This window comes from Alosa sapidissima, chromosome 13 (genome assembly GCF_018492685.1).
Source record: "Alosa sapidissima isolate fAloSap1 chromosome 13, fAloSap1.pri, whole genome shotgun sequence".
Taxonomy (NCBI): Eukaryota; Metazoa; Chordata; class Actinopteri; order Clupeiformes; family Clupeidae; genus Alosa; species Alosa sapidissima.
In genome coordinates, this window is record NC_055969.1 from 4,303,495 (window position 1) to 4,317,047 (window position 13,553).

At 41.3% G+C, this 13,553-nt stretch overlaps 1 protein-coding gene across 8 annotated transcripts in view; it reads left to right on the plus strand.

The window, feature by feature from the left end:
- The first annotated feature begins 1,989 nt into the window (after window positions 1-1,989).
- Window positions 1,990-13,553, plus strand: part of cdk5rap2 (CDK5 regulatory subunit associated protein 2) — a 42,545-nt gene continuing 30,981 nt past the window's right edge. For 5 of the 8 annotated variants that reach the window (XM_042058617.1, XM_042058624.1, XM_042058621.1 and 2 more), the window contains exons 1-8: window positions 1,990-2,200; window positions 6,731-6,786; window positions 7,344-7,408; window positions 9,435-9,545; window positions 10,051-10,127; window positions 11,676-11,799; window positions 12,009-12,175; window positions 13,052-13,193. In XM_042058617.1, the coding sequence (XP_041914551.1) occupies window positions 2,148-2,200; window positions 6,731-6,786; window positions 7,344-7,408; window positions 9,435-9,545; window positions 10,051-10,127; window positions 11,676-11,799; window positions 12,009-12,175; window positions 13,052-13,193 (795 nt within the window). In that variant the 5' untranslated portion in view covers window positions 1,990-2,147. Of the gene's footprint in view, window positions 2,201-3,666; window positions 3,809-6,730; window positions 6,787-7,343; window positions 7,409-9,434; window positions 9,546-10,050; window positions 10,128-11,675; window positions 11,800-12,008; window positions 12,176-13,051; window positions 13,194-13,553 lie in introns of those variants that run through there. The other 3 variants (XM_042058619.1, XM_042058622.1, XM_042058623.1) reach the window with 3 other exon arrangements.

The window sequence follows — 13,553 nt, forward strand, 5'->3', positions numbered from 1 at the left end:
CATGGATTACAGTTTCTAAGTCAGTATATGAGAGCCAGGGCTTTAATTTTTCTATTTGTCTTAGTTGAAAAAAGCTTCCCTTAACCACACTACTGACTTGCTTATTGAAATTTAAAGAGGAATCTAGGAAAACACCTAGATTTCTGACCTCACTGTGGCAATTTACTGGTGATAGACATCTCTCAGTTTCCTTGATATCATCTGGATGAAGCTGCAATACTAACTTTCCTGAAAAGAATCACAACAACAGTAGGCCTACTAAAGAATGGAAGGAACAAAAAGATTGTTGTTGGCCAGCACAGTAGTGGCCTAGATAAGAGAGAATTCGATTCTCCATTTCAGAACTCCAACCTTAATCCTTAACCAATCTCAGCTCATGTTATAATAGCAGTACATGCCGATTAGCGATTGTATTTGCGTGCCCATGTTTTAGGAACATTACAAATGGACTTCAATGGCCTCTTGGCCAGACGGACCCAAATGTGCCAAAGGTTCGTATGGGTTTTCCCAGGCTACATGCATGCACTAATATCTAGTGATGTAGGTTCATGAAACCTGAAGGTTTATGAAGGTTTATGAAATTTGACATACACACACACACACAGGTACACACAGATCAATTGTAAACACACACACATAGGCACACACACACACAAACACAGAAGAACACAGTCATTCACCCACACACAGAACACATACACACACACATTGTACAAATCTAGATGTACAGCACAGCTATGCATAGTATGGCCACCGCACAATGACTTGTCTTGGTGAGGTGAGGTGAGGTAGTGCACACAATTTTGTGACCTAGTAGAGAACATGAAGAACATGTTCGCTAAAAGAAAAATTATGCTATTTATTATTTCTTCTAACTCTGACTCCTTGCCTTGGCTCATTTTCTGTGAAGAACATAAAAAAATAACTTATTTTCAATGACTGCACATGGTACCCAACACACACACACACACACACTATTACATATAGCCTACAGTGTGTGGTGTCCGGGTCTACTGGACCCGAGTGTAGGCCTAATAATTGTAGGTGCTATACCTTAACTGTGTCCTCCTATGGGCCTGCTGTGTCTGTGTGTCTGTGCGTCTGTACATGTATGTGTGCGTGTCTGAGTGTGTCTCTGTATGCGGGAATGTTGTCTTTCATCTGCTATTCCCACACAAAGTTACAAAATTGTCACATTTCAAGCACTTTTACCTGGTCTGATTAAGTTCTAAGAAATAAGCATCAAACATCTTGAATTTCCTTGTTTTCTTACAAAAAAAAACACAAATTATCATGTAATCATAAATGTGATCTCACAGGGGTAAATGGCAAACATGAACAATAAATTATGTCTATATCATTGGTAATTGAGCTAAAGTGTTAAATATTTTGACATACATTGTATTGATTTAAAAGCCTAACAATGTGGTAGGACCACCAGACATTGGCTGAGTAACAAAAATATGAACACCTTACTGTACCTATTGTCATACAGGCTTACATGTAGACCGGTTGATCAAACTGCAACTGTGGAAAACATGCAAGGTTGAGCTTTTGTGTAGTCTAGCCGGTTTGAACAATCATTTCAATGACACAATCTCATATACCGAATAAATTAGCCTCATTTCCCTAAGCATAACAAGGCCTCTGTGTATTGTTCATCTCTATTCTCTCTCTCTGAATACAGAAAGGCTGTTGTTTTATCCCTTGTCCATTGCATCCTCATGGATTAGGCTACCTCTGCATCTTCTCAGCTGTGCAACTACTGCAAAAGCAGGTAGGTAGGCGAAGTGCAAACATCATTCTTAAAAGGTTCTATTTAATATGCAATTATTTGCCATCTCTCATTTTAATTTGACAGTTAAATTTAATTTAATGTAAGCCTGTGTAGGTTTTGTATGTTTACAAGTTGTATACTGCCCAATCAGCACACTAAACGAAAGCAGTTTGGACAGTTTGTGGTCCAGCCCAACACATTCAACGTTGCCTGTGTAGTGACGTCATCGTGCTAAAATGGCGGTACTGAGAACTACTTTGAATTCTTTTCTGTCCACTGGAGATTCAAAATAAACTCAACGAAAATGGTACAGGAATAACTCGAGAGCCTTCACTGACGGATACATTAACTGCAGTGCCTCATTTCAAACATGGATTCTGTAGTAGGGGAAGACCAGACTCTTCCTTTTGATATCAATGGGAGGTAAGCTGTGAGCTTTTTGAAAAAGGTGTCAGTTATCGAGTGACGTTAGCTTTTCTGCTAAACTGTTCGTGTTTAGCATGCTAGCAAGCTAGCTGGTTAATTCAGTCAGCCACGTAACGTTACATTGGAAACGACTTGGATCTACGTTTTACCATGACAGCAATCGTTAGAAATGTCCTAATGATTCCCGACTAACGTTAGCAGCTACTACCTTATTTCACTGTTGTTCATGAAGTTCGCTTGCTATCGATAGTTAGCTTATTAACTGGCTGTACTGTTATAGATCAAATAACTGACCTGTCACACTGCATAAGCTAGCTAGAGCTAACAAGCGTTCTCCGCTTGTTACTCATTAAGATAGCTAGAACAGCATATATATATATATATATATATATATATATATATATATATATATATATATATATATATATACACATTTTGAAGTTAACGATATAGCAAATTAAGTCATACCCAAGAGGTCTGATGTAAAATAATGTTCTGTACCGTTAACGTTAATGTTCCATGCCTGCTTGCTCCAATAACAGTGTATGATGATGTTAACGTCTAATGTTAACTTAGTTCAGCTAACGTGTAAACCTCAGCTTGGTAACGTTAACGTTAACTTTTGACGTTATCGTAAGTTAACTTTTGATGCGATAACATTGGCTGTACAACAAATCATCAGATAATTTATATTCTCATTTGTATGACTTGTCACATTATAATGTAACGTTGTGGTAACGTTATTCTGCCAGAAAGCATAGCCTGGCCCGCTTGCAGAATAAAGTTACATTTGAACAAGGTTACTGTAGAAGCTATTTGTGTCGCTAACGTAAACGATGTCAGTGCTAGCTGCCATCTACTTGCTGCCACTGCTTTTACATGGTGCCAGGCAGCAATCGCATTCCTTCCCATCTGTATCATTAGTTAATGTCCAAATGTAGGCACACAGCTGGCGCGCTTGCACAGGACATGAAAGTAAGGTGCTAAAGTTACTGTTCTGATAATGTAACGTTAACATGCTGTCATTGAAGATAAGTGCTTCATGTCATTCATTCTTTCCTCTCTGCCTCACGTGCAGACTGCTAAATTAGAGGCAAAACATTGGCTATATAAATAGCTGGGTATAAATAGTTGGCTGGATCATCTTTGATGTCATGACGCTGACTTTCTTTTTTAATGGTAATTGCATCTTTCTAACGCTAACACATAACATTGTAACATTATGGAGAGATAAAGCTAATGAACTGATAAATTAAACCATGTTGTTATCATGTTAATTTGTGTGGTTATGCTTGGAAGATTTTCTGGTTGGAATAGTAGGCTAGTCTATGGTAACATAAATATCTTGGCATGGAATACATGTGTGTAAGACCTCAACATGAGATTGGTTGAAACAGCCAGTTGCGGTTCTCAAATGGTGAGCGTGGCTGTCAAAACAAATTATGTTTCAAGTTCACCGCTCAGCCTTTCAGACGCAATCTGTGAAAAGCGGAAACTACATGTAGCGTTTGTGTAGTGTCATGTCTGCCTGATAACGGAAGATAACTAGCTGCTGTTTCTTCATATTCGAACCATCACCATGAAGAACGCTTAAAGTTTAACTAGGTAGGTCACCTTTCTTCTGCTCTCCAACCACATTAGCTAGCGTTAGTTAACCATAGATCTGTAGTTAAACTCCCTTGCTTGTAGTCTAATCAGCTGTTCTGTATGGTGCAGGTAGGTTTTTCATTACAGATTATTTTTCCTACACGAATTGGCTAGTGTGTTTGCGTGTGTCTTGTATTCCACTCAGTTACCAAATGGATTGTTGCGGTCCTCCTCAGAACAAGTGACCCAGGTGGCAAGTACAGTTTGGTAACATTAGATGTAAGACGATAGCAATGGTGTGAGCCGAGCCAGCGACTTTGTTCTGAAATATATACTTTGTGCTACCTCCATTGAAAGAATACCACACTTGCCCCCTTGTCGTTGAGCTCACAAATATTGTCACACAAGCATTCATAAGCCAGCTGTTATATAATAGGCTAATAGTGGAGTGCTGTGTCGTTTATGGTGCTCAGGGTACTAGCTAACAGGAAGTCTTCGTTAGTGGAAGTTCTTGTTTACAGCCATTGAGTAATGATGAAGGCAGGATGAGACTGACTTCCCCACACACAGAGGATTGTTACTGATGATTAACCATACTGAATACACACACGCAACATTTATTTATGTGTATGAGCAAACAGTATGATTGTTCTTAACACTTGCAGTTATTGTCTGTCTTCAGCCATTCTCCTGTATTTACAATGACCATAATGTGTTTTGGGATGGTTCTGTCTGAAAGAGGGAAACAAAGATGATTTTGCCTTTGTTTTGGGAATGCATTTCTTTGATTGTGAGGGTGTGTATGGGTGCGTAATATACGCACACCCATATTCACCCCTCGCCCTAACCCTGGATGGAGTAAAGCTGGAAGCGAGGAAGGAAGTCATTGAGAGTACAACTGTTATAAGAGCCAAGTGGCAGTGCACAGGGCCACTCTTACTGTCACGCTCATCCACACCTACCGGCACACAGCAGAAATACACACACACTCTTGACGCAGCTCAAGAGAAACAGGATCGTATTTGGATCACCACCCATCTGTTTAAAATAAATGCTTAGACATGCAGAAAAAAGCTACAATGCACACATCTAACTTAATGGACTCAAGTCATTAAGGCTAAATAACCTAGTGAGTAAAAAGGACTGTGCTCAGCAGCAGGGATGTGCCATATTGTATCATCCATAATAATATACTATTAGAATTTCTCCCTAATGACAAGATAGCCTATAGTTGAAGACATGTTGACATACGTGCCGGAAGGTGGGCAGTATAGGTGAGGAGGAAGAGTTAAACGCAGATGATGGTCAAGATTAAGTTTGACTTTTTTGTGCAAAAGCAAAAGAAGTTTGTTGAGGAAATGTCTGGGGTGAGAACTAGCTGAATGTCCTAGTAGGTAGACCCGTCACGATCATTTTGTTGGACGATGTGTCTCAGAAAATATTGTGAAACGACATTGTTGTCATAGGCTGATGTTGAGCAAATGCACAATATTGCCTCTCTCCACCTACAAAAGCAGTTTGTTCCCAGCTCGGACTGGTTGTGATGGTGATGTTTCAGATCAACCTAAGTTACAGTAGTTGTATTGCCGTGCTTTGTTGGCTGGAAACAAGCATAGGCTATTTGTGAAAATGCATCGGCTGTGCATGTGCATGCAAGTTCTCAACCATTGGTTCTGGTTAAGAGAAGACAATATACAGTATTTACACTAATTATTCTTTTAGCTGACACTTTCATGCAAAGGGAAAACCTTCATAAATGCACATATTCATGTCTGAGTGTTTGCTCCCTGGGATGTAAACTACAGGAGACCAACAGATAAAACGAGAAACTCTTTTACCGTTCTTTCATGCTATTTTAAACTATGTAGCAATCACAATCACAATATGAAGGGGTAGAAAAAAACTATTTAGACTTTCACAAAATAACAGTCTTTGCCGTAGATTTGCACAACACAGAGATACTATTTCAAAAGCTGTGATTAGCCTACAGTAGGTGATACTTTACAGCTTGTGCTGCTGAGAGACTTAACTGCTAAAGCAAAAGGCGTAGGTCTATACTTCAGAGACACCGATGTGCACGACTGTAGTGTTCCTGTAAGAGTTAGGTTGGTCGTTGCTATATTTTAGGACATGTGACTTTTAACACAAATCTACAACAAACAAAGACCAACAATAGCACAAATATGAACCTACAACAAACAAAGACCAATAGCACAAATATGAATACAATGGTTGTGCAATATCAAGATTCGCCAAAGTTATTGCCAATATTTCCCTATATTGTATGATAAGTCCAAGTCGATAATGTAATTATTGTGACAGGCCTACTACTAGTAGGCCATTAGCTAATGGAATAGAAGCTTGTCATTTTGTGTGTGTGAGTGTGTCATTGAAAATGTCATTTGAAGTAGAGAGGTACACGGTGACAGCATTTGTGCACTCTCACTCTATGTGTCTGCAGCACAGTGTCATGACGCTGTGTTCAATGAAGCACGAGTTATCTGGGATGCTTCCTTGCAGGCTACTGTTCATAATGGTTTGCCCATGTAGCATTTATTCATGCTCATGTTGTTTAAGTAATATTTCTGAGTAGATGCTGAGTATAGACTACAATTTTGTGAATCTTTAGTTTTGTATGTTTATGTGATTGATTTGGGCTTGTGGCAGTGTTATGTTTACTGACTGCTACGGGAAAGCATTTCCTGTTTTGTTTGGATAGTGGCGGGTATTCAACATTGCTACTGCTATCAGTGCAATCTGAATATGTGTACTTGTGTGTGCATCTCTATTTGCCTTATTTAGTGTTTAGTGTCTGTTTAGTGTATTTAATAAATAGGGTGGGTTTTTGGTCTATTTATATTTTCATTCAAGCCTGGCCCCTGTATGTTTAAATGGTAGGTCTATATTCTGTTGGTCTAACTCTTTATTTTTCCTTCTTAGCACATTCACCAGGCTCCCTGACGGGTTAGCAGAGTTCAGCATGGATGGTATGTCAGGTACAGGTGACCCACATATACACCCACTTGACTGGGAATTCCCACTTGTGTTTTTCTTTGGTTAAGGTTGTTGTTTACATGCAGCTGTTGGTGATAACCAGTTAATAAGAACCAACTCAGTGTCATGTCACCACAGACACTTGACACTTAGAAAAACTCCATGCAAATATTCACCCTATAAATGAGGTGCTTTCAGTACTGAATGATGAGTCACTTGGGTTAATAGGGTTTGAGAGATTGTATAAATGCATTCTTTAGAAAGTACAAAATGTGCTTTTCTCTGTGTGTGAGAGAGAAAGAGAGAGAGACCGTCTGCGTGTGGCTCTTGTGTGTGTGGCCAGGTCTATTTAGGGATGCAGATTGCACATGTCCCTGTGTGTATTTTAGGTTTGGCTCCAGCTTGTCTGTGACTGCTTTCTAAATAATGACTCCTCATCAACATGTTTTTAATCAGTAATGATTTAAAAAAAAAAAAAGTCAAATGGCTGATTTCTGAATCTTGCTCTCTAATGTGTCTTCATGGTCTTCATCTATTCCTTTGTCTCTCTCTCCATCAGCTCCCACTTTCCCTCCGGGGAAGATCTCCCCATCCAAAGCACTCACCATGAAGGACTATGAGAATGTGAGTACGCCAGTCTTAAGAAACTCCTTGTGTGTGTGTGTGTGTGTGTGTGTGACTGAAAAAGAGAAAGATACAGAGTGGGAGGGAGGGAGAGGGGGATGGAGCAAGAAAGCAGAGTCAAGAGACTTTTTCTGGGCCATCTCCTGTTGCTATGGATGTGCAAAGCTAGACATGTGATCTCTCCCATGTATGTGTATAGACAGGGCGGCAACTAGAAGTGTTAGGCCCTATAAGAGAATATAATATTGGCCCCTCCCCCAATAATAATAATGTTAATCGTGTTTAAAATTGTGCTCAATTGGGGCCCCTTATCACTGCAGAGACCTTAAAATTGTCTGACTGTGTGTGTGTGTGTGTGCCGAAAAAGCGATACTACCTGCTGCAGTGCTTAGAGCAAGCGTAACCATGATTCTGCTGTGCCTGGCAGGGATGTGAATATTTTGCAAAATATATCTCAGAATCAGTGTTTGCATTAACATGGGATTGTAGCTCTCCCTTTAGTTGATGTAGTTACGCTGTCTTCATGCTGTGCAGTCGCTCAGCTAAAGTTCTGTACTTCAGCACCTTGGTCAGCTCCCCTCAAGTCTGCTACTGTTGCTATTGCTAATGCTAACTTATTCCAGATTCATCGCTGTAGGTGCATAGACAGTCAGTAAGCTAACTTGTATTTGATTGAGCTCACTTGCATGAATGTCTCCGATTGTAAAGTGCCCTCTCTTATAAATCAGTCCATCTTTAGATCAGACCTAACTGGCAGTCATGGCCTACTGGTTAGGGCTTTGGGCTTGTAACCGAAGGGTTGCCGGTTCGATACCCGACCCAGTAGGAAAAATGTGGGCGGGGGAAGTGGTTGAGCACTGCTTTCCCATGCCCACATCCACGGCTGAAGTGCCCTTGTGCAAGGCACCTAACCCCTCACTGCTCTCCGAGCGCCGCTGTAGCAGGCAGCTCACTGCTCCGGGTTAGTGTGTGCTTCACCTCACTGTGTGTACACTGTGTGCTGTGTGTGTTTCACTAATTCACGGATTGGGATAAATGCCAAATTTCCCTCACGGGATCAAAAGAGTATATACACTTATACTTATCTACTGTTATCAGCTCACTGTGTCCTTATTTCATATTTTATTCATTGGTGATGCATGTTTTACTGTAACTTGTGAGTGGTCTGGAACGATAAACAGCTGATGCATTATTTTTGAAACCACTGAATTTAGTCTGGGTGCTGAGTTTGCTCATAGACTCTCAACCCTGATCTAAATTAACGAGGAACAGTGTAATGTAATTTGCTCCCACATAGCGGCTTTCATTGAGACATGTAGAATTTAGTTTTTAAGTAGTGGCTCGACCAAAAGCGCTCAGGTTAGTTCTGCTGTCTGCATCCAAAATCTACAGACTCCCCACATATTTCAATCCTTTCAGAGAGCAAGTTGATACTGTAATTGACCATATATGGTGCTACAGCATATCTGCAGCTGAGGCATTTTTATGTTGACATCATAATTTAGGGGTAAGGTCTCATTCTTTTTCTATTTTAAGCTCCTTTGTCTGTCTCTCTCTCTCTCTCTCTCTCTCTCTCTCTCTCTCTCTCTCTACCTCCCCCCTCCCTCTCTCTCTGTCTGGGTGCCTCTCTCCATTCTATACTCCTTGGCCTCCCCCCATCCCCCAGTCCAGATGTGGGGAGTGAAATGGGGCACAATGATGCACAGTGTGCCGCTCACACACACACACACACACAGTCCGCTCATAACCCCGTCCCATCACCCACCCACTCTCACTCAACTGGACACAGACACATGCATTTACATACACACGCACACACACATATATATATACACACACACACACACACACACACACACATACTATACACAAAAGGAACTGTTGGCTTGTGCTGCTTGGAGTGGAATGCTTGGCTATGTCATATGTGTGAGTGTGAGTCATAGAGATCAGCCAAGAGCACTATTATTTGGGCCAGGACAACTTTGCTCTCATTGGTCATATTTCTGCTGTTTTTTTCCTCCACCAGCAAATCACAGCGCTGAAGAAGGAGAACTTCAACCTGAAACTCAGGATCTACTTTCTGGAGGAGCGAATGCAGCAGAAATGCGATGACTCCACTGAGGACATCTACAAAACGGTACACACACACACACACACACACGTGCACGCTCAGAGGGACTTGCATAGGAAATATCACCATGTTGTTTTGGAAACCGTTTTGGTGTTGCTGTAGTGATGTCCTGTGGTTCTGGTGATTAACACTAGCAGTCAAATGAGTCACCCCATCTCCTTTTTCATTTTCGCATGCATCACTCACACACAGTCTACCTCTATCTATCTATCTCTCTTACACACACACACACACACACACACACAATAAAGCCCAAGGCCCGAATCTCCCATATGCAGTGTTTGAATCATGTTCTTCTGATCTCATCTCAGTTGTCTGTGATGTCACTCTGTGATCTATGTTCCAGGGAGGAATGGTTGGCAGAATGACATTGTCTGTCTGTCTGTCCTCATGTCCTCCCTGCTCTATCTAAAACAAGAGAAGCCTAAAGATGTTCCAGTTACCAATTTGGGATTGTTGAAGCTTATGTTTGTTTCTGTCTGTGTGTGTGTGTGTGCGATTGTATGTGTAGAACATTGAGTTGAAGGTGGAGGTGGAATCCTTAAAGAGAGATCTCAACGAGAAACAAGAGCTCCTGGTTTCTGCATCGTGAGTCATTCACATGCTCTCACACATGAAAACTCCATAATAATATGTAACAGCCCCTATAGACCCTTTCAAGAGAGTTCCATTATCAGCATCATAGTTGGCCCCACAAGACTTCCTTTTTAACATTCCATATGTTATCTTAATGCAGAGGAAGTAGATTGGGGCCCAAATAGAACGTTCAAGCATTGTTTTTGTTTTTATTGTTGAAAGGGTCTATAATTAGGGGTGGCACGGTTCACAAAATCTACAGTTCGGTTCGTATCACGGTTTAGGGTCACGGTTTTCGGTTCGGTACGGTTCTTGTTGTTATTTTTTCTTTTAATCTTTCACACTCCAGAAACATATTTCAGCATATAGCTTAATCATCCACAATTAGGCTAGAGTATTTAAAGAATAGTTATCATGTAATAATGCACAAACTGAATTTGACTTCACATAAAGCACATTATTGTCTCAGGAAACGTTAAGCTACAGTTGAGATTTTGATACAGCAAGAGGGAAGACATTGATAATTTCAACAATCTTTTCATTTATTTGGCATAAAAGGCAGAATGTGTACTATTGCCATCTGCAGGAACGTATGCCCCTTTTTGGCACACAAAGAAAGAAAGTGTAACTCTTGCAGCTTAAATTAAATTCTTAAATTAAAGTGCAGTATTTGGAAACATAAAGTTCTTATCTAAAGTAAAAGTGCCACTGTAATATTTTAAATATTAAAAAACATGCTGGCTAGTGGCTATCAATAAATGCAATCCATCGGTGGTGAGAGCTACGTGGGCCGTGTCGGACAATTCTTTGACAAGTTTTTCTCGTGTCTCGTCGTATAGTTTTGGAACTACAGAGGTGCCGAAGTGTCGGCGGGAGGGAATGTTGTAGCGGGGCTCGAGTATTTTCATCAACTGACGAAATCCTTCACCCTCAATCACACTATATGGCATCATATTTTTTGCAATAAACATCCCGATTGCTTTCGTTATGGCCATTGCCCTGGCCGAGTTATCACTGAGAGGCTGCTTAAATGCTGAGGACAGAAGTTGTTGGGTAGCCTGCGGCTCTTTCTTCCTTAAACTGTCTACAGACACATTGGGGTGACGTCTTTTCATATGACCTAGCATGTTCGAAGTGTTGCCAAGAGCATACTAAACACGTGTTGCACAATGTTTGCACACAGTCGCAGTCTTTTCTGTCGTCTTAACTCCTCTATCATCATAGGTAACCTCAAATCCGAAATGTTCCCACATACCAGACCTATAAGAGGCTGGCGCATCCTGCAACTCCCGGCAGTCTTTGTCTCTCGCACTTGCCATTTCTAAAGACTCCAGTCGCGCGCAGCACTCAAAACTATACTCCTACTCGCGCGAAAGGGAAACACATTGTCACATGGGAATCAATTGCGCATGCCATAACTAGCCTGAACCGTAGGACCGTACGACGAACACACACTCCGAACCGAGCATTTTTCAAAAACCGTGCCATCCCTATCTATAATATAGCACTTTTTTGAACATCGACATAATGTGACATGTTTTTGTACTTGTGTTTTTCCAGAAAAGCGCTTGAAAGTTTAGCCAACAGAGATGTCACAGATTCAGCGAAGATTAGAGAGCGCGCCCAAAGAGAAATGGACTCTCTCCGAGACATGCTCAACCAGAGAATTCAGGAGCTGGAGGAGGTATACACACACACTCACACTCACACTCACACTTCAGCTCACTTTCAGACTGTTACATACTCAGACAGACCAGAGGAGCCCTCAACTATCCTGAAATGTCTGCAGTGACTCCGATTGTCTCTGTGAATATGTGTCACTGTGACTAACATTTGTCTTTTTTCCCCTGTCTCTCTCTTTATTTTTCTTCCTCTCTCTCTCTGTCTCTGTAGAGTCTTCAGGAGGCCCAAGGGGAGATGGAAAGAATGGCGGCCATTGCTGAGCAACATAAACGCAACAATATGGACCTGCAGAAGCAGCTGCAGAATCACAGCCAATCACAGCCTTCCGTCAGGCCTGACCCCACCAATCACCTGCAAGCCCTGCAAGAGAAGGACCGGTGAGAGGAAACTTTGTAACAACAGACCTAACCCAGTTGTTCAACGCATAAGCCAAAAACACTATGCACTTACACTGGAGCTTATTTCAACCATTCATTCAACAGTAGCTGCAGCCCCACAATTGGCTTGATACAAGGATACAAGGAAGTTTATTGTCACATGCATATAGTTACTGGAAGTAAGAAATGCAGTGAAATTATGTCTGGTGTCCTAAGGCCTTCATCTTTGTGACCAAGGTGAGAGGTACTATCGTGTTGAATGCTGAACTAAAGTCAATGAACAGCATCCTCACATAATTCCCATTCCCCTCCTCCAGGTGAGTTAAGGTGGTGTGCATGAGGTTTGAGATGGCATCCTCTGTAGACCTGTTGGCTCTGTAAGCAAATTGGAGGGGGTCGAAGGAGGCAGGGAGGGATTCCGGCTCTCCGTAAACGGGCTCTGGTTCAACGCTTTAACATTTCGTGTTAGATTTCGTTGGAGCAGATAATGTTTTTCACAAGCTTCTCAAAACACTTCATCACTGTAGACGTCAGGGCTACTGGGCGGTAGTCATTCAGACATGATGGACTTTTGTTTTTTGGTACTGGAACAATAACAGACTGCTTGAGGCAAGTAGGAACTGTCTCTTGAGCCAATGATGTGTTAAAGATATAAGTGAACACAGGAGCTAACTGAGCAGCGCAGGATTTCAATATATATAATATAATATATATAATATAATATATATAATATCATTTATTGCAATATAAACAAAGTGCTACTAAGTCACAGCACAGTCTCAACATCTCAAGTCTTGTTAACACAATGCAATGAAATGCTAATGGTGAATTTACATGGCAAGCTCAGGAGGCCCTAAAAGTGCAACTCTCTCTCAGGTTGATCGGGGAGCTGCAAGCATCAGCGAAGAAACAGGACGATCTGATTGGTCAGCTCCAGCAGGGCAGTGCGGAGCAGCCAGCCACAGCACAGATCGCTCAACTCGACACTCTCATTGGCCAAAAAGATGGAGAGCTACAAGTAAGAGACATTCATTCATTACTATGTTAAAGAAACACTATGTTTGAGGTATTTTTGGTGACTTTAGAGCTCCCCCTAGAGTCGCAGTATAGTTATATTTTACTCTGCCGTTGTGAATAGCCTACTTCTCATGGCTTGTTCCTCCTGTACACAATGGAAATGCTTTTATTGTGGAGGTGAAGTACTAACAACACACAAAAACTATCTCCACTGACTACTCTACTGTAGTAGATCTACTGACAAGGTAATGTTTCACGATTCTCGCGATATGTCTCCTGGTTGGCATTTCTTGAAGTTGCATGGCTAGTTCTCTAGTTAGTGACTCGCTACGGCTATGCTCTATGGCTATGCTAGGTGAAC